The sequence below is a fragment of the Salmo trutta genome, chromosome 15 (genome assembly GCF_901001165.1).
Source record: "Salmo trutta chromosome 15, fSalTru1.1, whole genome shotgun sequence".
Lineage (NCBI taxonomy): Eukaryota > Metazoa > Chordata > Actinopteri > Salmoniformes > Salmonidae > Salmo > Salmo trutta.
In genome coordinates, this window is record NC_042971.1 from 31,124,972 (window position 1) to 31,150,392 (window position 25,421).

The following is a 25,421-nucleotide window of genomic DNA, read 5'->3' on the forward strand; positions in this document are numbered from 1 at the left end:
GCCAATACGATAGGGGGAAAAAAAGAGAGGAAGGAAAGACCCCCAAAAAAAGTTATATGCGATTTGTTGTAAAAGCTTGGAATCTCCCCATGGACCCGGTCTGGGCAGGGAGCCATGAATGGAGATTTTTCTTTCCTCTGCAGGACTGAAGAGCCCAGTGAAGTAGAGACTAGAGACATGAAACTGCCACCACCCACTCAGCTTCAGCTCAGAAATTCCTACAGAAACAGAGTGTGAGGATTGGAGCGCTAAGGGTCTATGGTCTGCTTTATAGTCAAGATATGAAATTGAGACTTTGGACTGCCTGTAAACACTAACGTATCTAATTTATTGATCATATTGATTAATTGACAGATCGACCAATTGATTGCTCTTTTACTTTTGCTCAGTACTTTTCCACTGTGCCAAAGTCAATACTAGGGCTGTGCCGGTCATGAAAATGTGTCAGCCGGTTATTGTCATGCAAAAGTCTGTCGGTCTCACGGTAATTGACTGTTAATGAACATAAACACAATTAGCATCTCCAGGTCTCCACGCATACAAGCCGCTGATGTGCGCCTTTGGAACGTCTACATTTAAAAAAGTAAAATAAATCAATTTAATAAGCTGGCCAACCGCCAAACTGAGCAGTCGGGGGAGAAGGGCATTAGTCAGGGAGGTGACCAAAAACCTGATGGTCACTCTGACAGAGCTCTAGAGTTCCTCTGTGGAGATGGGAGAATCTTCCAGAAGGACAAACATCTCTGCAGCACTCCACCAATCAGGCTTTTATTGTAGTGGCCAAACGGAAGCCACTCCTCAGTAAAAGGCACATGACAGCACGCTTGGAGTTTGCCGAAAGGCACCTAAAGACTCTCGGACCATGAGAAACAAGATTCTCTGGTCTGATGAAACCAAGATTGAACTCTTTGTCCTGAATGCCAAGTGTCATGTCTGGAGGAAACCTGTCACCATCCTTACGGTGAAGCATGGTGGTGGCAGCATCACGCTGTGGGGATGTTTTTCAGTGGCAGGGACTGGGAGACTAGTCAGGATCGAGGGAAAGCTTAACGCAGCAAAGTACAGAGAGATCCTTGATGAAAACCTCATGACCTCAGACTGGGGCGAAGGTTCACCTTCCAACAGGACAACGACCCTAAACACACAGCCAAGACAACGCAGGAGTGGCTTTCGGGACAAGTCTCCGAATGTCCTCGAGTGGCCCAGCCAGAGCCCGGACTTGAACCCGATCAAACATCTCTGAAGAGACCTGAAAATAGCTGTACTGAAACGCTCCCCATCCAACCTGACAGAGCTTGAGAGGATCTGCAGAGAATGGGCGAAACATCCCAAATACAGGTGTGCCAAGCTTGTAGCGTCATACCCAAGAAGATTTGAGGCTATAATCACTGTCAAAGGTGCTTCAAATTACTGAGTAAAGGGTCTGAATACTTATGTAAATGTGATATTATTATAATAAAATAAAATATTAGTAAAATGTCTAAAAACCTGTTTTTGGGGTATTGTGTGTAGATTGATGAGGGAAAAAAACAATTTAATACATATTAGATTAAGGCTGTAACGTAACAAAATGTGGAAAAAGTAAAGGGGTCTGAATACTTTCCGAAGACACTAATTCCTGTGCCATTACTTTATATTACATGATTTTATAAGCAAGAATATAACAGAAAGGATATTTTTCCCATTACTGAGCGAGTGCGCATGTGAAGTGACTATGTTGAGCGTAAAAGTGATCATTTGAAACAGGTCCCATTTGCTGGATTTAGAGTTATTTGGCAACTTTAGTTGTGAACGATACCAACCTTAGAATGTCTTAGAAATCAACACATATGGGCTGCAAATGCTGTTCTCTCATCAAATTATCATATTAATCAGACTATTCTCAATTTAAACTCGTCTTTACCAATATGTAAAAAAAAATTTTAATGATTTAGAATGGCCCATTATCAAATGGGCAGGAACAGTGGGGGGGACATGTCATCCATATGCACTCCAAGAGGCTGCACCACAGGTGATACTCTGTATGCCATGGGCTCTCCAACCGTATGACTGCAACTACACATTGTTTAATTTGGGAAGGCAAGTGAAATCTGTTGGAGAACATTGATAGTAACATGTTTTCATAACAAAACATATTTCATTAAACTGTTGACAGCCCCTCTCTCTGCACGCTGGAGAAAGGAATGAAGGAGAGAGAGGAGGAGATGGAAATGCATGGTGGTGAGATATTCTGTAGCTAAAGGTAATGTGTCAGCCTATTCATTATGAACATATAAAAAATGCCCTACTACTAGGCTATTCAAAATCAAATACAAATTCACTATAATTGTAGGCTAAGTCTGTAAGCCGCCCTGTACAGGGTCGGCAGGTAGCCTAGTGGTTAGAGCGTTGGGCCAGTAACCGAAAGGTTGCTAGAACGAATCCCCGAGCTGACAAGGTAAAAATCTGTTGTTCTGCCCCTGAACAAGGCAGTTAACCCACTGTTCCTAGGCGATCATTGTAAATAATAATTTGTTCTTAACTGACTTGCCTAGTTAAATAAAGGTAAAAAAAAAAGAAAAGTCAATGAACCAACAGCATCGTCTAGGCCTATACGTTCTCTCCCAGACTCAAGGATTAAAAGTTTGGAGTGTAGCATAAAGTAACCAGTCCATCCAGTATGCATAATAATACAGTCTACACTAAAAGCCGATTACTAGAATTTGTTTAATTTGAGTATAGCCTAGACCAATCATGTACCAAAGACATCTTAAATCCTTTTTTTGTATGATTTTCTGCCCTGCGTAATATGCGGTAGGCTATGTATTGTATAACGGCACAGTCTATTTTAACTCTGTTTTTTTTTTTTTTTTTCCAGGCTTGGACTCATATATAGGCCTATGCGTATGGGTGTTTTGAATTAATCATCACCTTATAAAGTGCTGTCCATTTTATTTGTGTTAAGCTTTGAAACAGTTTCCACAACGACCATGTTTTCCACTCAGTTTCAACCTGTTGTTGAACTTCTTTCTTCAAATTGATCAATCACAGTGAGGTGTTTGAAAATCACGATACAGTTTTGAAGATAAGTGTCTGCTGTGATGTTAGTGGGACAATAGATCTCTGAGTACCAGGCCATTAGGACCTGATGGTAGCTAGACAGTTGGGTACTACCAAAGCATGTCCAGAGTGCATAAAAGGAGATTCCTGTGTCTCAGTCACGTGGAATTTTACTGCGGCCATGACTTATGACTCCAGGTATGGCGCTAATACAGTCACCGCGACAGCCCTAGTCAATACACAATAGTAACATTATGAACAACACCAGCTTCAACAACATCACAGCACTCTAGTCAAATGCTTATAAATTGAACCAGACGGAATTGGTTGAAGCTGGATATCTCCAGCTAAATCAAACGTAACAATGGAATCAATGCAAACCAAACCTGTCTTCTGAACATGAATAAATGCATATTACTGAACAAATATGCAGGCTAAGCTGAAGAATCCTACATCGAATGCAGAAAGGACACACTTTTTGTTCACAAAAAGTAATACATGGAAGAGGTTTAATCCATGAACAGGTATCCTTGGATATTCCAGCTGTTTATGACCTCTCACCTCTGAGGTCCCTGTTGAAGTCGTGCAGCCTGCGCACCTCCAGCTCCAGCTTGTTCCTCATGGTTTTCTCCAGAGCCTCCCTCTTAGTGGATGACTTGGCCAGGTTCTCATAGGCCTCCGACACCAGCGTGATCTCTGTCTCCAACTGACCAGGGAGAGAAAGAGGGGGGAGGGGCTAGCCCTTAAGCACGTGCTGATCTAAAAGGATTGGATTGGTGTATGCAATATGGCAGAAGAAGGTGGAACTATAACCATACTGCTTATACCCATTCAAACCTTTCAGATCTACATTTGTATGCCTTTTACCTTCTGCAGCTTGGTGACCTTCTCGCAGCACACCTCCATCTCCTGCTTGAGCAGCCGGTTCTCCTCTGACACCATGTCCACCATCTGCTGGGCGCGGGACATCATGGCGAAGGGGTCCCCCTGGGGGTGGGGGTAGTGCTGGGAAGGGTGGCCCTGGGATGACTGGGAGTGGTACTGTTGGTGCTGGTGTTGGAGTTGTTGTTGTTGTTGTTGCTGCTGCTGCTGCTGTTGTTGTTGATACTGGTGGTGCTGCTGCTGGTGGTGCATCCTGGAGGTGGAGCCGTAGGGGTCGTGTGGGAAGCCGTGGCCCCTCTGAATTGGAGGGTGCATGGGCCCGAGACAATATGGGTCTCCCTGGTGTGATCCAGGACCCCCCTGGTGTGATCCAGGGCCCTGGGGACTTCGGGGAGCCATGGAGGCGTAGGGGTCCCCCTGGGGGTGGGGGTGTGTGTGGGAGGGGTGGGAGGCGCTGAGGAGACTACTGAGGGTGGAGGACTGGGCTCGGGACAGAGAGCCCACTGAGGTGACCGAGGAGGTGGGGCTGTGGTGATGGACAGACCTCTGGGAGTGGACGGAGCTCTCCTTATTGGACCTGTGGACACGACAGCCAATCAGAGAGGTTAACACTACTGGAATGTTCGTTTGTTGACTGTATGTGGGTCTTTGGGTCACTCAAGCACAGCTGACTAACAGTCCATAGATATTATCATAACTTCTATCTTAGTGCTTGTTTATATAAATATATCACCAGGCAAAACATAGACAATGATACTATCTGTTTAATGTAAACTATGGTGATTCACCTGCCATAAGCCAACAAGTTTTTTTTCAACTGACCAAAAAACTATTGTGAACCACTTTGGAAATAAGCAAACATTCCGGTCTACATGAGACGTCATCAGAGAGCGAACGATCGTGTTGCCACAGGTTTCAGCTGATGATTAAAATGCTGTGGTATTCATAGCTGTTTGCCAATTATTTACTTTCAGGTAAACAAATGATCAAGCAGGAGGGGAAACAGGCAGAACCGGATGTGTCTATCCCCTCTATCCCGACAACTGGCTCAGCGTGTGTGTGAGAAACAACAGGCCTTCCTCATAAGCCTTCCAGCTAATCAAGAAACCTGTTCCCCTAAACAGACAGCCTGGCAGGTAGGGAGGGACGTAGGTGGGCAGGCAGGTAGGGAGGGACGTAGGTGGGCAGGCAGGCAGGTAGGGAGGAACGTAGGTGGGCAGGCAGGTAGGGAGGGACGTAGGTGGGCAGGCAGGCAGGTAGGGAGGGACGTAGGTGGGCAGGCAGGTAGGGAGGGACGTAGGTGGGCAGGCAGGTAGGGAGGGACGTAGGTAGGTGGGCAGGCAGGTAGGGAGGGACGTAGGTAGGTGGGCAGGCAGGTAGGGAGGGACGTAGGTAGGTGGGCAGGCAGGTAGGGAGGGACGTAGGTAGGTGGGCAGGCAGGTAGGGAGGGACGTAGGTAGGTGGGCAGGCAGGTAGGGAGGGACGTAGGTAGGTGGGCAGGCAGGTAGGGAGGGACGTAGGTAGGTGGGCAGGCAGGTAGGGAGGGACGTAGGTAGGTGGGCAGGCAGGTAGGGAGGGACGTAGGTGGGCAGGCAGGCAGGCAGGTAGGGCGGGACGTAGGTAGACAGGCAGGTAGGGAGGGACGTAGGTAGACAGGCAGGTAGGGAGGGACGTAGGTGGGCAGGCAGGTAGGGAGGGACGTAGGTGGGCAGGCAGGTAGGGAGGGACGTAGGTGGGCAGGCAGGTAGGGAGGGACGTAGGTGGGCAGGCAGGTAGGGAGGGACGTAGGTGGACAGGCAGGTAGGGAGGGACGTAGGTGGGCAGGCAGGTAGGGAGGGACGTAGGTAGGTGGGCAGGCAGGTATGGAGGGACGTAGGTAGGTGGGCAGGCAGGTAGGGAGGGACGTAGGTAGGTGGGCAGGCAGGCAGGTAGGGAGGGACGTAGGTAGGTGGGCAGGCAGGCAGGTAGGGAGGGACGTAGGCAGGCAGGCAGGTAGGTAGGGAGGGATGTAGGCAGGCAGGCAGGTAGGTAGGTAGCCAGGTAGGCAGGTAGGGAGGGACGTAGGTAGACAGGCAGGTAGGGAGGGACGTAGGTAGGTAGGGAGGGACGTAGGTAGGCAGGCAGGCAGGTAGGGAGGGACGTAGGTAGGTAGGCAGGCAGGCAGGTAGGGAGGGACGTAGGTAGTCAGGCAGGCAGGTAGGGAGGGACGTAGGTAGGCAGGCAGGCAGGTAGGGAGGGACGTAGGTAGGCAGGCAGGCAGGTAGGGAGGGACGTAGGTAGGCAGGCAGGCAGGTAGGGAGGGACGCAGGTAGGCAGGCAGGCAGGGACGTAGGTAGGCAGGCAGGCAGGTAGGGAGGGACGTAGGTAGGCAGGCAGGCAGGTAGGGAGGGACGTAGGTAGGCAGGCAGGGAGGGACGTAGGTAGGCAGGCAGGGAGGGACGTAGGTAGGCAGGCAGGCAGGTAGGGAGGGACGTAGGTAGGCAGGCAGGCAGGTAGGGAGGGACGTAGGTAGGCAGGCAGGCAGGTAGGGAGGGACGTAGGTAGGCAGGCAGGCAGGTAGGGAGGGACGTAGGAAGGCAGGCAGGCAGGTAGGGAGGGACGTAGGTAGGCAGGCAGGCAGGTAGGGAGGGACGTAGGTAGGCAGGCAGGCAGGTAGGGGGGGACGTAGGTAGACAGGCAGGCAGGTAGGGGGGGACGTAGGTAGGCAGGCAGGCAGGTAGGGAGGGACGTAGGTAGGCAGGCAGGTAGGGAGGGACGTAGGTAGGCAGGCAGGCAGGCAGGCAGGCAGGTAGAGAGGCAGGTAGTAAGGGAGGCAGAGGCAGCCAGATAGGGCGGCAGCCAGACAGACAGGCAGCCAGACAGACAGGCAGCCAGACAGGCAGGTGGCCAGGATGATATATGGATAGGACAAGTAAGTCACCCTCTAGCAGTGTGTGTGTGTAGGCAATGACCCCAAGTCACAATCACCACTAAAAGCCTAAATCACCCCTTCGAACATTAGAAGAAAAGCTCTCAATCATGTTGCCTTGTCCAAAAAAGCTCAAGACACAGTGGGTATGTAATTTGTTGAAGTTATGGATGCCACCCCAGAAGAGACTTTAAATAAATAGCCAGCAGACACAGGGCAGTCTGTCTCTCTAGGGTCATGTTAGGGCGGTCTGTCTCTCTAGGGTCATGTTAGGGCGGTCTGTCTCTCTAGGGTCATGTTAGGGCGGTCTGTCTCTCTAGGGTCATGTTAGGGCGGTCTGTCTCTCTAGGGTCATGTTAGGGCGGTCTGTCTCTCTAGGGTCATGTTAGGGCGGTCTGTCTCTCTAGGGTCATGTTAGGGCGGTCTGTCTCTCTAGGGTCATGTTAGGCGTGTGTCTCTCTAGGGTCATGTTAGGCGTGTGTCTCTCTAGGTCATGTTAGGCGCGCGTCTCTCTAGGTCATGTTAGGCGTGCGTTTCTCTAGGTCATGTTAGGCGTGCGTTTCTCTAGGTCATGTTAGGCGTGCGTTTCTCTAGGTCATGTTAGGCGTGCGTTTCTCTAGGTCATGTTAGGCGTGCGTTTCTCTAGATCATGTTAGGCGTGCGTTTCTCTAGGTCATGTTAGGCGTGCGTTTCTCTAGGTCATGTTAGGCGTGCGTTTCTCTAGGTCATGTTAGGCGTGTGTTTCTCTAGGTCATGTTAGGCGTGCGTTTCTCTAGGTCATGTTAGGCGCGTGTTTCTCTAGGTCATGTTAGGCGTGCGTTTCTCTAGGTCATGTTAGGCGTGCGTTTCTCAGCTGAGCCAGGTGTGTGTCATTCAATTAACCAAGACTTTATCAGTTTTCGTTACTTAAGTACTGGTAGCCACATCAACAACATGGCACTATTAAAAGTTTGATACTATCGTAAAAGTGATATAGCTCAAACAGGCAGGATGTTCCTTCAGACAGTCAGACAGCGAGTCAGTACGGCCAGTGAGTCCGTTTATCTTACTCACCTGAAGGAGCCGTACTCTGGCGGAGGCTGGTAGCGGACGTGTGGCACCTCGTTCCTGCCCTGCTCCCTTGGCCGATGGTCCTGGTAATAGTGCCCTCCTTGCTCCTGATGCTGCGGCAGCTGTTTGGGAGAGGAGCCCATGTTCTTGAAGGGGTAGTCAGGTGGGGGGCCCCGGTGCTGGCCCGAGGGCTTGTAGTAGTCCCCCGGCGGACCCGGAGGGGGCAGCTGGGGGGAAAGAGGGGCACTAGTGACAGGGGCGTGGGCCTTGACCCCGCTGGTGGCCAGCGAGAGCTGCATGAGGCGCTCGGAGAGGGAGCGCACGTGGCCCTGCTTCAGGTCCTTGAGCCCGTCGTCCTGGTGCACCTTTCCCCCGCTGCTCAGACGCTGAACCGTGGGACGCCCCTCCGTACGCACCTTGCCATTGTTGGTTACGGCCGTCACGTAAAATGCTGCGCCCACCGACGGAGGCAACTGTTGTTGTTGTTGTTGTTGTTGTTGTTGTTGTTGTTGTTGTTGTTGTTGTTGTTGTTGTTGTTGTTGTTGTAGCTGGTGGTGCGGGTGGCCGCGAAAGTACTGCGACTGCACCTTGGCCTCCTCGTAGGTGGGTAAGTCCTCTGGGTTGGGACCCTGGCCGCTCCCTCCCCCAGCACCACTCATCCCTCCTCCTCCACTACTACCCCCACCGCGGGAGCCCAGTTTCTCCATGCCACTGTCCGCCTGCAGCTCCTGTCCCTGGGGCTCCTGCCGGGCAATGTGGGGCACCATGGAGTCGTGCCTGTCGTCGTTGGGACCTCCCTGGCCCGGGTAGCCCCCGCTCACCCCTCCTTCCTGCTGCTGCCGCTGTCGTTGCTGCTCCTGCTGTTGCTGCATGGCCAGCTGGTAGTTGCGTCCCTCGTCATAGCGCATCTGCTCCTGGAGGAGTCGCTGCAGGACGGTGTTGCTGCTGCCGCTGCTGCTGCTGGATGTCTCGTCGGCCGCCGCCCTCATCTCAGCCTCCCGAAGACCACGCACCTCATGGAAGGACGAGCTGCGCCCGCGGTCGATGTTCCCTGAGAGACGGGAGATTGGGATGGAGAAGGGTGGGTGAGGGGAGGAGGGCGATGAGTCAAGAAGGGATTGAATAGAGAGGTTGAGATGGAGTGGGTGACAGCAGGGAGAGAGGAGATGGGGGAGAGAAGGGTGAAAGGTGGAGAGAGTGAGTGAGCGAGAGTAGGAGAGGCAGTCAGAGAACACACAAGCCATTTACCAACCACCCCCAACACTCATGAGGGTCATAGCTGAGCACACTGAACACCGGACATAAGTGATGTTAAGGTGAAACAGAATGGAGATGAAAACAATGACAAACGGACTGAACCACCACTATCCTCTGAGAAAAGTGAAGATGTGAACCGCCCCACAACCACTCAAGAGGTAGTTCAGCCCAAACCAGAAAAAAGCATATCAAACCAAAACTCACTTTGACAAATGAGTAGCATTGGAAGGTATTTTATGGGTTTTAAAGGCCAAATCGGGTGCTTACAAATGTCGGTTTCCAAGGCTATTTAGAGCCAAATTAAACATATGACTACACAACACCATCGTCAGCAGAAATACTGACTTATGGTCAGGCCAAATTGAAGGTCACCCAAACCAACCGATTACATGGTCCTAAATCCCAGAGTCAGAGCGTTAAGGACCACCCAGGAGCGTATACTGTAACCCCACTCCCCTTGTGCAGGACATCAGACTTTTACTGTTAACATGCAGAGAGCACTACTATCGTCGAATGAATCGTGCCCATTTTAATTACTCCCGACTCATTTTATCATTACCCAGCAGATCATTCGCAGAAAGCAAAACCGTTGATTCGAAAAACTCTTTGATCCCAAGCTAGGCATTGTGATTGGTAGACATATGACAATCATACAGTAGGGGAAGGCAAACGTGTTTTAGTAAAAAAACATACAAAGTTATAAAGTAGAAACCACCCAGGGCATGTTAGCTGTTAATTAGCTAACACGCAGGTCTAAATCAAACACACTCATTTCCGGAGAGTTAAAATGTACTCTTTAACTTCATCCAATAAAAAGCCACAAGCAAGTGTTACGCTTTAAGGGCTTCACTAGATTAAGGAGCTATTTAGAAACTCAGACTTCTTTCATGGTTTTTTTTTCTTCTTCAAACTGGGTTCTATGGAGTGGTTTCCACTGACAACCTTGAATGCCATTTAAGAGATCTAGTGGTTAAAGAGTAACCATCTACAAAGTAATGAAGGTGAAATTATTACATCTATTGCTTTCTGATATTCTTCTCATTCTCAAGGAGGACGAAGCTTTTTTCCGAAACATCTGTGGTAAATAAATAAATATAAGAAAGTCAGCTTTGGGCCCTCCGCCCGCGGGGCTCTCTTCCAAGTCGAAGAAGGAAAAGAGAGAGAAATGAATGTCACAATGGTAGTATACTCTCCCCGACATACATCCACTGCTATTTCCTGCCGCTCTTCTCCTTTTTCTGACCCGCCCTCTTCAGAACCAACTAGTACCAACCAGGACAACGGACAAATGGAGGATGGAACAGAAACAAAACACAAACAACTGAAAATAAACGGGGAGAGAAATGAAGGATGCAGTGGCATGACAGAAGGCATTGGTTTGTGACACAGCGAGACACAGTGATTGATTTAAAAGGCTGCTGCCTGCGTCCTGTATACAGAGGAAGTAGGGAATCTGACAGGCAGGAAGGCAGCACACTAGACTGGACACCAAGCAGGCGGGGGCATTTCTTAACTCCTTTTACTTTCACATAGTAGTCTCTACACTATACTGATGTAAATTCATGAACTAACATTGGCATTCAGAATCATCTACTTCTGCTCAATCAAATTCATGAAAAGGGTAAAACTACTACTGTGCCAGATGAATTGTGTTGGGTTGCTTGAAATCAAAACTCAGTCTTACTGTACTGGCTCGTTTAAAATCTGCTCGTTAATTCCCCCCCCCCCCTCGCTGTGATTTCGTAACCCCTGCCATCTTCTATACCCCCCTAGACTTATTCTACTCCCTCCCTCTGGTCACCTACCTGTGTGGATGCTCTCACCGCACTCCTCCGGCACTGCTCTCACTGGGCTCTGCTGCTCATGATGCTGCGGATGCTGGGGAGGACAGGTACCGAGATGGGGGTCTCCGGGGGGTCCGGTGGGGGTCTCCTGCTGGTCCTGTAGCGTCACCAGTTCCTCCAGGCGCTCCAACACGTAGAGGCGCTGGTCCACGTCGCTTAGCCCCAGCCACTCTGCAACAGGAAGAGCCACTCTCAACCAACCAGCCTCAATAATGGGGGTGGGGTCCCACACGCATGGCCGCAGGGGCCGCTCAGGGGAGGAGGAGCGGCGAGGGTTTTGGGAATGTGAAATGGGGGGGGGGGGGGGGGGCACTTTCAGTCAAGTCGTTTCCTCCCTCTCAGGTTTGGCCGTGAGCAGATAGTGAGCCTTGCCCCCTACAGCTGTGTGACTGGCTGTGCAGGGGTTTGGGAAGTAACTGTGCGTGTGTGTGTGTGTGTGTTGGCCTTTGGCTGGAATCGAACACAGGATATGAGGATGTTCAGGATTCGGTCAGAACATAGACTGGAAAGGGGATCTGAGCTTTCTCTTGACAAAACAAGACAACTCCCATCTCTGTGTGAACCAGGGGTGATTCTCTGGACACAATCTTTCGCGGAGACGTTACTGAACATTGGTGAGACAGTTACAGCTAAAACAAGTTCAAGTATTCGGAAAAACAACTTTGAAAGAGAAAGTCCGCTTAATGTTCTTCCCTAGGTTCTTTGTCAACAGGCGTTCAGAAATCCCGGAGAGACAGTCAAACTCTCCACAGAAATGGGTCCTACAGACCTGGCAGCCATACCCCACACATGCACTTCCCTTCCTCTAACACAGCGAGAGCAATCAGTGCTGATAAAGACAGATTTGGTTTCTCAAAACACACACACACCCAAGACACGTACATCCACTTGCAGACACACGTACATACATGTAAAAACAAATGTAAGAGTACACACACACACACACACACACACACACACACACACACACACACGATAGGACAGTATGATGAGAAAGACAATCAGTATCACAACAAGGACTAATCCCCCTCCCCTCTGAATAATGACTTCCAGATGGTCCCATCAACCCCCTCTCCCACCGTTTGCTGGCACTCAAACTGTAAGTTCCTTGACGGTTTCAGATAAACAGTTTATTCCGTAGCCAGAGCTGGCCGCAGTGGATTCAGGGAATCTGGCATTCCGGTCGTTCCTCAGATAGGTCTCCCTGTAAGTGTTCCCAGTGGCTTTGACCTCTGTGTCATGTCAGCCACACACACACACACACACACACACACACACACACACACACCTTGCTGACAGTTTAAGTGTTGGCCATGGTGTGTGAGTCAGTCGTGACTGAAAACAACACCTACAGAGAGTCAGAGGCCTGGCGTACCTTTACACATACCTGAGCTAGCCTGGGTCTGGCCTGGGTCTCAGCAGGCACAGCATGACATTCACCTCAACACGCACACTGTTTGAAATTCCACTGTCACGATTTGAGAAATAACATTCAAGTTCATGTCTCACATCCATCCACCTTGTTTGAAATACCACTGCCATGATGGATCTTAACTGCAAATTCACACAAAGTATTATAAAGGATCACATACCAAGGGAGCAGTAGGCTACAATGAAATATCATGAGATATTCCACAGAACCAAACAACGCCAAGAGATCCAGCCTACTGTATTCAATCCAAGTCAATCTTTCCCACGAAGCAGCTAACGCACTCAGTATCACACACTGCTCTCAGCTCATACCTTCGTTCTGCAAAGAGCTACCGCGGCACACCTCTCTTCTTCCCTCCCTCTTTCCAGCAGGTGGGGCTTGGACTAGGAGGACAGGTGGATCTGGAGGACCTCCAGGATCTCGTCACACCCTCATACCTGCGCTCTGGTGTAACCGTTCCTTTACACCGTTTACCATTATACCATTAACCCGCCAGCCACCTGCTGCTTCACCACACACACTTCCTCTTTAGAGGGCCAGCCCTCACCTGTCGTACCAATGGAGGGACAGACAAACAGGTGAGTCAGGAAAGAGAGAGAGAGAGGCAGAGATGGGGGACGCAGAGGTAAGAGATATGAGCGAGATGAGGGGGAGACCAACAGACAGGTATGATATAAGGGTTAAGGAAGATAAAAATGAGTCAGGCCAGAGAGATTCTCACAGACAGGTAAGAGAGTTGAGTAACCTAGCTAAAAGGCAGGTGATTCAGATGTGACACCAAAACATAGTCATATTATGAAACCCATTGAGGGACAATCACTAACAGATGATAATGGGTTTGGGGCCAAAACAAACTAAGGGTGACTCAGGTCGGCTAAATAACATGGACTCATTGAACTCAACATCACAGGAGAAAGGGAGAAGATTCGTCCAAATTAAGCTGATTCAGGTCCTTTGATCCCTGATGAGGGTCCTGACCACCTGTGTGCGGTGTGTGTGTGCGTGTGTCTAAACTCTCGTTAACTTCTTGTCCTTGTCTTTCATCAGTAGCCAGGCTGGGGGAGCCAAAGTCAACCCTGGCAGGCAGGTCTGGAATCAGGTGGGAGTGTGAGTGGATGGGCACAGGTGCAGACTCCCGCTGGCCCCAGATCAGTGAGTCAGACAGGGACAGACAGGCCTACACAGATAGAATGGCTGGGAAAGCTGTGCAAGAGTTAGTCAGTCTCTCTACAAAAACCCTAAAGGGAGAGAGAGAGGGAAGAGGAGGAGAGGAAGAGAAGAGGAGAGAGAGAGAAGAGGAGGAGAGAGAGGGAAGAGGAGGAGAGGGAGGGAAGAGGAGGAGAGGAAGAGAAGAGGAGAGAGAGAGAAGAGGAGGAGAGAGAGGGAAGAGGAGGAGAGAGAGGGAAGAGGAGGAGAGGGAGGGAAGAGGAGGAGAGAGAGGGAAGAGGAGGAGAGAGAGGGAAGATGAGGAGAGGGAGGGAAGAGGAGGAGAGAGAGGGAAGAGGAGGAGAGGGAGGGAAGAGGAGGAGAGGAAGAGAAGAGGAGAGAGAGAGAAGAGGAGGAGAGAGAGGGAAGAGGAGGAGAGGGAGGGAAGAGGAGGAGAGAGAGGGAAGAGGAGGAGAGAGAGGGAAGAGGAGGAGAGAGAGGGAAGAGGAGGAGAGAGAGGGAAGAGGAGGAGAGAGAGGGAAGAGGAGGAGAGGGAGGGAAGAGGAGGAGAGAGAGGGAAGAGGAGGAGAGGGAGAGTGTGAGTGGGAAAGAGAGAAAGAGCGAGTGAGAGAGTTAAAGGGAGATAGTAAGACAACAGATTTCCCTCTCTCCATCACTCAGAGCTCCATTGAATTAAAATGGCATCAATCATTGATAGCCAGCCAGGTTCTAAGACCTACAGGCTTATGACCAGAAACATATCTCATCTGAGTGAGGCATTCAGCCTGATCCCAGACCTGTGTAGAGAGAAACACTGTTTCAACCTCTGCTCCTAGCTTCAGCCAGCGATTAACAGGGAGCTTTGAGATGCACTGATATACAGCAGTAGCTAGTTATGCCTATTATGAAATGCCCCTTCATATTTTGAATGGAGCCTGAGGTTGCACTGTCTTATGTAAATATTTGCCTTCAGTGCGCAAGTTTCCCAGCGCCCCCACACACGGCCTGTTTATTCTGCTAATACACCAGGAATGCAGAGCGGGATGAGCAGCAGTGGGAGAGAGGGGGAAGGGAGAGAGAATGGAAAAGGAAAGAGGGGTGTTGCCACTGGAAAGTAAGCATTTCATTGGACGGTGTATACCATGTGTATCCTGTACATATGACTAATAAAACCTGAAACTTGAAACAAGACAGGAAGGAAAAGGAGAGAGAACTATAGTGTGGGATAGATGGAGGGAGACAAAGAGAGAAACGGCCCCTGACAGTAAGGTTGACGTTTGACCTCATCAGTGTGAGACACTGCAGGTTTCAGCCCTTTTTCCCCTCAGAAGACATACTGCAGGATACACACACTGGGTCCTGAAAGCGCACCACACGCACACAGGGTGCGTATCCTGCCGTCTCCAGAGAACACGTTGTACACACAAGTCCTTTTTCCCTCAGGAGAGATAGTGCAGGTTACACATTCAGGGGTCCTGGGAACACCTCACACCCCACCACGGACACATGGTTTCCCTGGAGAGTCATACTACAGGTTACATATGGGGTCCTGAGAACCCATCACTAAGTACAAACACTCACTTAGTTTTCCCCAGGGGAATCATGAACACACACACTTAGTTTTCCCCAGGGGAATCATGAACACACACACTTAGTTTTCCCCAGGGGAATCATGAACACACAGACTTAGTTTTCCCCAGGGGAATCATGAACACACATCTACTTAGTTTTCCCCAGGGGAATCATGAACACACACACTTAGTTTTCCCCAGGGGAATCATGAACACACACACTTAGTTTTCCCCAGGGGAATCATGAACACACACACTTAGTTTTCCCCAGGGGAATCATGAACACACACACTTAGTTTTCCCCAGGGGAATCATGAACACACACACTTAGTTTTCCCCAGGGGAATCATGAACACACACACTTAGTTTTCCCCAGGGGAATCATGAACACACACACTTAGTTTTCCCCAGGGGAATCATGAACACACACACTTAGTTTTCCCCAGGGGAATCATGAACACACACACTTAGTTTTCCCCAGGGGAATCATGAACACACACACTTAGTTTTCCCCAGGGGAATCATGAACACACACACTTAGTTTTCCCCAGGGGAATCATGAACACACACACTAGTTTTCCCCAGGGGAATCATGAACACACACACTTAGTTTTCCCCAGGGGAATCATGAACACACACACTTAGTTTTCCCCAGGGGAATCATGAACACACACACTTAGTTTTCCCCAGGGGAATCATGAACACACACACTTAGTTTTCCCCAGGGGAATCATGAACACACACACTTAGTTTTCCCCAGGGGAATCATGAACAGGAGCAGTAGGTAAGATGAAGATGACTTACACTCTATTCAGACCAGGAATAGATCTAGGGGCAGACCTGGGTTCAAATACTACTTGAAATCTTTCAAATATTTCTGGCATTTGCAATAGCCTGCCTGGACTGCCATGCAAGCAGGATTTGCACCTTTAGGACTTTTCCATTGGTTTCACTACAACAGGCAAGTGCAATCAACCAGCCAAAGTATTTACAAATAATTCTAATAGTATTTGAACCCTGGTCTGCCCAGGGCTAGGGGCTGGGAAACTAGGATGCTACGCAAACACTCAACCATTACTTCCCTGTGTCTCACAAGAGTCCCAGCCATGTTTTCTCAGAAGGGACTCTCACTCGGCCCATATACACATGCAGCTGTAGAGGGCAGAGAACAGTGTCCTAGTTCCCAACTGCTTCAGGTCCACTGTTTGCTCTGCGTAGAGAGAAGGGACTGAAGGAGATGACTGTCTTTGTCCTGCATCTGCCTTCTGTCCACTGCACAGTAACAAACACTGTATAGTCGCACACTTAGCCCCAGGGAACATTCCAGGGAATGTGTGGGTTTTTGATCCCAATATGACAACCCCCTTCTGACACACAAACACACTGGGAGAGAGAGGCAACTGACCCCAAAGAACCCTGTTGCTAAAGCATACTGGCCCCCTTCACTCACACACACGCACACACAAACGGTCATCTTTCTCGGCAGTGTTTATGTAAGAGTGGAACATTAGTGGAAGGCTTCCAGTGGTTTAATGAACTCCAGAGAGCTCGTCCACGTTCAGCTTTTCTCTCAACTTAATGTAGGACAAGATAACACTGATAATATTGTTATGGGAGAGAGGAGAGAGAGGGACGGGGAGGGAGGTAGAAGGGTGAAGGAGAAAAGCGGGCTAGAGCAGAGAGGAGAGAAATATGTAGGGAAGGTCACAAGAAAGGCATGAGGGGAGTGAAAGAGGATATTTGGTACAGAGCGAGAGAGAGAGAGAGATTGGGGGAACAAGGGAAAACTGAGAAACATGGCAGGAACCAAGCAGGAAATGCAACATTCCAATCTGGAACGGCCACCCCTCTTCCTCCCCCGGCGGTAGAGAGCATGAAGCCTACTCTCCCTAGGCGTCCTTTACACTGGGCTCTGGCCTGGGAGATTCTCCCACCGCAGCACAACTGGGGAAGACAGAAACAGGCCAAGAAAATCTGACACACACAGACATATCTGTACGCTCTCTTCCTTTTGCACATTTCTTTGGACTTTGTCATTCTGTTACCAAATCAGTAACATAAATACCCAAAAAATATTTTACAGAAATACTACAACTACATTGAGAATTCATAGTTGTCACAAACCAGTTGGATCACCTGCTACTGTCCTACCTCCCATTAGCACACCTATGTTCAGCTCATAACTGTTCTTTCTGTCACGTGGTGGTCAAAGCAAAAGTGTGAAAACAATCCCTCCCTCCCATGAGCCCCCTCTCGTTCCATTTACTGTAACCAGCCCTCTCACCCACTGAGCACCGACTGACACCGAATGTCTATTGACGTTAAAAAGTTGTTGAAATTTGGTTAGTCCAAATCTGAACCAATCAGAAACCTCTTTCACAAGTTTGGACGGCACAGTACAGTAAAGAAAAGTAGAGTATAGGTCAGTACAATACAGTAGAGTTTAGTACAGTAGAGCACAAGTATAATTTACGGTGTTGTACTGTACTACACTGAACTCTACCGTACTGTAATGTCCAAACTTGATGTCTCTGATTGGTACAGTTTTGGTTCGGTCCAACCAAGTTTGGTCGTATTAATCATTAGAATAATAGCCAGAGTAGAATAATAACCAAACATGCAAAAGAGGAAATTACATTTTGTGTACCTATTCAGGATAGATAACCATGAAGAGAATGACATTCATAATTATGCATTTCTGTGAAGTACAGATCAGGGACCCATGATCTCATTCTGTTACTTACTGTAGTTCAATAACCAAAATAGATTTTTTTCAACTCAAGGTGTTATGTCATCGCTGTCACCCCACTCTTTCTGCAGAAACCTTTGAATCTTAATCTGGGCAAGATATTTAAGAGTTTTTGGAAAATGTGGTGCCATAAAAAAAACTAATCAAGATTTTACCATCATTCTACTACCAAATTATACATCTGAGTAAATGTGTTTTTGGAAAATGTTCAGTGGAAATTGTTAAAAGTATTCCTTCTGCATATAGTTGTATAGTTTCCCACCTGGACAAAAATAACACCTATGTGAGAATGCTATTCATTGACCACAGCTCAGCGTTCAACACCATAGTGCCCACGAAGCTCATCACTAAGCTAAGGACCCTGGGACTGAACACCTCCCTCTGCAACTGGATCATGGACTTCCTGACAGGCCGCCCCCAGGTGGTAAGGGTAGGTAACAACACATCTGCCACGCTGATCCTCAACACTGGGGCCCCTCAGGGGTGTGTACTTAGTCCCCTCCTGTACTCCCTGTTCATCCATGACTGCATGGCCAAGCACGACTCCAACACCATCATTAAGTTTGCTGATGACACGACAGTGGTAGGCCTGATCACTGACAATGATGAGACAGCCTATAGGGAGGAGGTCAGAGACCTGGAAGTGTCGTGCCAGGACTACAACCTCTCCCTCAATGTGAGCAAGACAAAGGAGCTGATCGTGGACTACAGGAAAAGGCGGGCTGAACAGGCCCCCATTAACATCAACAGGGCTGTACTGGAGCGGGTCGAGAGTGTCCACATTACCAACGAACTATCATGGTCCAAACACCAAGACAGTCGTGAAGAGTACACGACAACACCTTTTCCCCCTCAGGAGACTGAAATGATTTGGAATGGGTCCCCAAATCCTCAAAAAGTTCTACAGCTGCACCATCGAGAGCATCCTGACCGGTTGCATCACTGCCTGGTTTGGCAACTGCTTGGCATCTGACCGTAAGGCGCTAAAGAGGGCAGTGTGTACAGCCCAGTACATCACTGGGGCCAAGCTTCCTGCAATTCAGGACCTATATAATAGTCGGTATATAATAGGTGGTGTCAGAGGAAAGTCCATAAAATTGTCAGACTCCAGTCACCCAAGTCATAGACTGGTTTTCTCTGCTACTGCACGGCAAGCTGTACCAGAGCACCAAGTTTAGGTCTAAAAGGCTCCTTAACAGCTTCTACCCCCAAGCCATAAGACTGCTGAACAATTAATCACCGGACTGTTACATTGACATCCCCCATTTGTTTTCTACACTATTGCTACTCGCTGTTTATTAGCTATGCAGAGTAACATCAGCCCTACCTACATGTACCAATTACCTCTAACCTGTACCCCTGCACACTGACTCGGTACCGGTAACCCCTGTATATAGCCTCGTTACTGTTATGTTATTGTGTTACTTTTTTATTATTCTTTACTTTAGTTTATTTGGTAAATCTTTTCTTAATTCTTCTTGAACTGCACTGTTGGTTAAGGGCTTGTAAGTAAGCATTTCACAGTAAGGTCAACACTTGTATTCGGCGCATGTGACAAAGTTTGATTTGAAATAGTTTAAAGTGGAAAAATGGATGTCTCAACGTCATTCTGTTACCGTGGAATTGCTCATATCGGTTCACTGTTTTTTTGAAAGTCCTTTGTTGGGGAGAAGGAATTCAATAACCCTCCATTTGAATGGCTAAAAACTCTAGTTCTGGTTGGTCGGGGAGGGTTTGGAGAGAGGTGTTGACATGGGTAAAGTGATTTTATCTGATGAGTTGAAGATCTTTGGCCCTCTTCCTAAATGAGAATCAGTCATCATAAATGGACCAAACCCAGCAGCAGCCATTTTGACAACGCTGACATGCTTCCTCTCTGGAGCCTCTCTCCATCTCTCTCTTTTTCCAACTCAATCACAATCTCTGTAATGTGGTTTCATTCTCTCCGCAACACACACACAAATGTTCCTGATACAGAGCCAACCTTTCAGACACCAACCCCCCCCCCAACCGCTCATATACAACTCCCTAAACCTCTTACCACACACACACACACACACACACACTTGATGGGAAGCATGTGCTGCAGAGATGAAATCGCTTTTTCTCTCTGTCACACTGGCTGTGGAATGATTTGGTCTTCCTCAACAGTTACGACAAGGAAAATCAACCTCTCATCTTCTTTACCCTCTCCTCGCCCCCTACTCCCTGGCTCTACCTTTCTTTCCCCCTCAACCCCCTCCCCTTTCAGTTCAACCCTTTCCATGTTTCTGGAACAACAGTGTGAAGAATATCAACTATCTGGGTTTATAATGCCAGATCTACAACTCAACAGTCGATCACGAGACTGACAGCAATGGCGGACTCAGAGCTCCGTCCTACTCTGTCCCAGTAGACTGAATTACACTACCACCGATTACAACTTCATTGGGATTCGTGAGTGAGCCCTTGACGGAAATGCTCCTGTGTCCAAAACAAACTCCATCTGGAAGTGGAGCCGGACCAGGGGATCACAGCTGGGAAGGTTTTGCCCAAAACACTGATACTGTACTGAGTGACACTTCCACCTGGGGACCTAGTGAATGATGTGTCTGGGGTGTTGTGTGTCTGTAAATGAGTCAGTATCTAGCCAAGCATTTTGCATCACACCCCCCCCCCCCCCCCCCTTGAAGTTGCATTTTTCATTCATTCATTAATGAGTGTGCTGATATTACTGAAAAGATTATTATTAAGCAGATTGTGGATAATCTACACCCACTGTGGATGTCGCGTGAGCTCATAGGAAATCAAGAGGCATTTGGATTATTCCTAGGCTGAGTCAGCAGACATGACTTTGGGCCTCCTCTAGAGAAAGAGAGGGGAACGGAGGGAAGGCGGGAGAGGGAATGAGAGAAAAATTTGGGACTGAGGTTGAGAGCAAGCGGCTAAGGAGGGAGATAGAAGGGGAAGCTGAGGGAGCAAACTATACAGAAAAAGAGCACTACAGAGAAAATGAGAGAGAGAGAGAGAGAGAGAGAGAGAGAGAGAGAGAGAGAGAGAGAGAGAGAGAGAGAGAGAGAGAGAGAGAGAGAGAGAGAGAGAGAGATAGAGAGAGATAACGAGATAACGAGAGAGCGAGGCAGAGTGAGTGGAACAGTCAGAGACATTCCATTGCTGTGAGTCAATGGTGCTAGGCACTGCTCTGGCAGACACTCACCACCACCTCTAAGACTCAAAGGCCCCCGGCTCCTTGGCTCCCCATTGGCCCAGGCAGGGCCACCATACAGAGGAAGGAAGGGGACAGGACAAGGGCGGGATAATCAACACTGGCTCAGATCCAAACAGTCAGAGACCAGAGAAGGTCATTGTTCTTTGTAATTTGAGCATTTCTTGGAATCCTGTCAAACGGAAGGAACCAAATCACTGTGGTCAAAGAGAATAACCCTAGCTTTCCCTCTGGAATGGATCCTAACAAACACACTTTCATGTAATATAAAAATATTTCAATGGGTTAGGTATGAATTGGGCAGATGTAGGCTTAGAATCACAGAATTTGATAAGATAAAATTAAATAATAAAAATCCGATAAGAATAATATCATTCCATGAGGCATCACTGTGTCAAGTGGGTAAATTAAGAACATAAGGGTCAATTACAGTTAGACTAACGAGTGTGTAACCAGAGCGGACTGGACAGACCAATCCACAACTCCAGCTCATATTTACCTTAGTATGATCAGTGATCACATAGAAATAACATTCTCATTTCCATGTGTGATCATTACATGTAAATCATTCTTAGTCTATAATGATGAAAGTTATTGAACGTGTTTCGGTCTACGTACAGTTTTCTTCAAACTACACCAACAAGGCCCGTCCCTTGTCATAGCGGACAGCATGTGTGCCACACCAGCTACCCCCAGGACTACTACTAGTCTACCACATTCCTGAGGAGCAGGGGGACATCTGTCCACACTAATTGAACCTACAGGGGTATAACATAAAGGGGCATTCAGCTTAATAATGGAACAGAAGTCTCCTCACAGGAAAACAGAGCTGCCAATGGTACTGTCACACAAAGGCTAGAGGATGAATGTGAGTGAAAATAGACTGGGATAAGGCTCGTTCATCTGCCATGAATGGAAGGACTGATTGTTGTTAGGAAGTTGGAAAGCTTTTTGAGGACCTCCACAAGCAAAGTGAAATGATCCCATGTCTGTCTCAAATACTGTATAATAAAAGCATAATTAAAAGAATAAAAGGTTCAAAACTGAGCACAGGACACAACAATGCATGAAACATGCAGTAATCAATTACAGGATATATGACACATATGAAAGGGACAGAGGGGGTGGGGTGGGGTAATGTATTGGGTAACTACAGTAATTGTAAAACGTGGGATAGGGCACCATGAAACACTATGCTGTAACTTAGTCTCAATGTACTTCATGAAAAATAATATTATAAACTCAACCTGCTACATCACATTCATCGAGTGAGATTTGCTTCTTTATTCTGTAAATGTGTCTACCACCATCCGTGCATATAGTCCACATAACTCAAACATAATTATGATCTGTAAATATTTAGTAAATAAAACAATACGTAAAAAATATTTCACAAATATTCACCATGTCACAAATAAATGGATGATCTGTAAATATATTCAACATAGCTCACAAATAAAACTACAATGTGAGCAAATGTTCTGAATTCCCTAACATTTACAACGGTAGAATGTGCATTTGCGCATTCAAACAGTGCTTGTTGATCTGTATTCTGTGCTATTGTTTTGGTAGATGTATTGTAATCCACAAATGTGGCTTCAGATGAGTCGACAAGCTCTAATCATTGCGATAACCTGTGTGTCACGGCTGTGTCCTTCCCAGGAGAACGCTTTCTAGCTAGAAGAAGAAAGAACAACTTCATGAAATATGAGTGTAACATTTATTTATTCATTCAACAAATGTTAACATTTTCAACAAATGACTTTCATATGAATGTTAAATTTGTCTATTGGAGCATGCAACAGGTTCATCATCCACTTCAAATTATTCTTTTATTAAAAAAATATACCTTCAGGTTGCCACTCAAAAGAATGAAAAAAAACCCCTAAGAAATGCATAGCATAAGTGCTAAATTCAGTATCAACAGGAAAGGAAGAAAAAAAGCAAGCCACCCCCAACCCCACGTCTCCATCAGACAGACTAGCCTACCTCCTCCTATTCCCTGTGTTCAAATGGCAATGGCCGTTAGGGGTAAAGAAGTGTTGGTACCAGTTGGTCTTGACAGTGGAGAATCCTTCCTGTCTGACTGTGCCCACCCTTTACAAAATGAGCAAAACATCTCTTATATTAGCAGCACCCACTCGTAGCATACACTCCAGCAGGTATATCTCACTGGTCACCCCCAAAGCAAACACCTTCTTTGGCCGCCTTTCCTTCCAGTTCTCTGCTGCCAATGACTGGAACGAATTGCAAAAATCTCTGAAGCTGGAGACTCATATCTTCCTCACTAGCTTTAAGCACCAGCTGTCAGAGCAGCTCACAGATCACTGCACCTGTACATAGCCCATCTGTAAATAGCCCATCTATCTACCTACTTCATCCCCATACTGTATTTATCTTGCTCCTTTGCGCCCCAATATCTCTACTTGCACATTCATCTTCTGCACATCTACCATCCCAGTGTTTAATTTCTATATTGTAATTACTTCGCCACCATGGCCTATTTATTGCCTTAACTTACCTCATTTGCACTCACTGTATATAGACTTTTTGTTTTCTTTTGTTCTACTGTATTATTGACTGTATGTTTTGTTTATTCCATGTGTAACTGTTGTTGTATGTGTCGAATTGCTACGCTTTATCTTGGCCAGGTCGCAGTTGCAAATGAGAACTTGTTCTCAACTAGCCTACCTGGTTAAATAAAGGTGAAATAAAAAATACATTTACACTACCGTTCAATTTTTTTTTACGGCACTTAGAAAATTAAAATAACATCAAATTGATCAGAAATATAGGGTAGACATTGTTAAATGTTGTAAATACTATTGTAGCTGGAAACGACAGATTTTTTATGGAATATCTACATAGGCGTACAGAGGTCCAATATCAACAACCATCAATCCTGTGTTCCAATGGCACGTTGTGTTAGCTAATCCAAGTTTATCATTTTAAAAGGCTAATTGATCATCGAAAACCCTTTTGCAATTATGTTAGCACAGCTGAAAAATGTTGTGCTGATTGAAAGAAGCAATGAAACTGGCCTTCTTTAGAGAAGTTGAGTATCTGGAGCATCAGCATTTGTGGGTTCGATTACAGGCTCAAAATAGCCAGAAACAAAGACATTTCTTCTGAAACTCGTCAGTCTATCCTTGTTCTGAGAATTGAAGGCTATTCCATGTGAGAAATTGCCAAAACTGAAGATCTTGTACAACGCTGTGTACTACTCCCTTCACAGAACAGCGCAAACTGGCCCTAACCAGAATAGAAAGAGTAGTGGGAAGCCCCGGTGCACAACTGCGCAAGAGGACAAGTACAGAGTGTCTAGTTAAAGAAACAGACGCCTCACAAGTCCTCAACTGGCAGCTTCATTAAATAGTACCCGCAAAACACCAGTCTCAACGTCAATAGTAAAAGTCTGTGAGACCAGCCGTACTCAGCCTCTCCAGCTTCATGAGGAACAGCTGCCAGTCTAACCCTAATCCGCCAGCTCTCCTCAGCAGATATGGAATATCTACATAGGCATACAGAGGCCCATTATCAGCAACCATCACTCCTGTGTTCCGATGGCACACTGTTAGCTAATCCAAGTTTATAATTTAAAAAAGCTAATTGATCATTGCAAAGATCCAAGATTGCGTAGCAGTCAGACGTCTTTGTCCTCGTCTTGTCCCGTGTATGTATGTATGTATGTATGTATGTATGTGGGGGAAAAAAGAATTTGATCCCCTGCTAATTTTGTACGTTTGCCCACTGACAAAGAAAGGACCAGTCTATAATTTTAATGGTAGGTTTATTTGAACAGTGAGAGACAGAATAACAACAAAAATATCCAGAAAAATGCATGTCAAAAATGTTATAAATTGATTTGCATTTTAATGAGGGAAATAAGTATTTGACACCCTCTCAATCAGAAAGATTTCTGGCTCCCAGGTGTCTTTTATACAGGTAACGAGCTGAGATTAGGAGCACACTCTTAAAGGGAGTGCTCCTAACCGCAGCTTGTTACCTGTAAAAAAGACATCTGTCCACAGAAGCAATCAATCAGATTCCAAACTCTCCACCATGGACAAGACCAAAGAGCTCTCCAAGGATGTCAGGGACAAGATTGTAGACCTACACAAGGCTGGAATGGGCTACAAGACCACCGCCAAGCAGCTTGGTGAGAAGGTGACAACATTTGGTGCGATTATTCGCAAATGGAAGAAACACAAAAGAACTGTCAATATCCCTCAGCCTGGGGCTCCATGCAAGATCTCACCTCGTGGAGTTGCAAAGATCATGAGAACAGTGAGGAATCAGCCCAGAACTACACGGGAGGATCTTGTCAATGATCTCAAG

The 25,421-nt window shown here is 47.3% G+C and overlaps 1 protein-coding gene across 7 annotated transcripts in view; it reads right to left on the reverse strand.

The window, feature by feature from the left end:
• LOC115148806 (angiomotin) overlaps window positions 1-25,421 on the reverse strand; it is a 48,102-nt gene that overhangs the window by 11,599 nt on the left and 11,082 nt on the right. The window contains exons 1-8 of one of the 7 annotated variants that reach the window (XM_029691055.1): window positions 12,573-13,715; window positions 10,942-11,151; window positions 10,340-10,398; window positions 10,151-10,211; window positions 8,426-8,930; window positions 7,883-8,386; window positions 3,907-4,498; window positions 3,601-3,745 (exon numbers count right to left, since the gene is read on the reverse strand). In XM_029691055.1, coding sequence (XP_029546915.1) covers window positions 3,601-3,745; window positions 3,907-4,498; window positions 7,883-8,386; window positions 8,426-8,930; window positions 10,151-10,211 — 1,807 coding nt within the window. In that variant the 5' untranslated portion in view covers window positions 10,340-10,398; window positions 10,942-11,151; window positions 12,573-13,715. Of the gene's footprint in view, window positions 1-3,600; window positions 3,746-3,906; window positions 4,499-7,882; window positions 8,931-10,150; window positions 10,212-10,339; window positions 10,458-10,941; window positions 11,152-12,572; window positions 13,716-25,421 lie in introns of those variants that run through there. The other 6 variants (XM_029691054.1, XM_029691050.1, XM_029691052.1 and 3 more) reach the window with 6 other exon arrangements.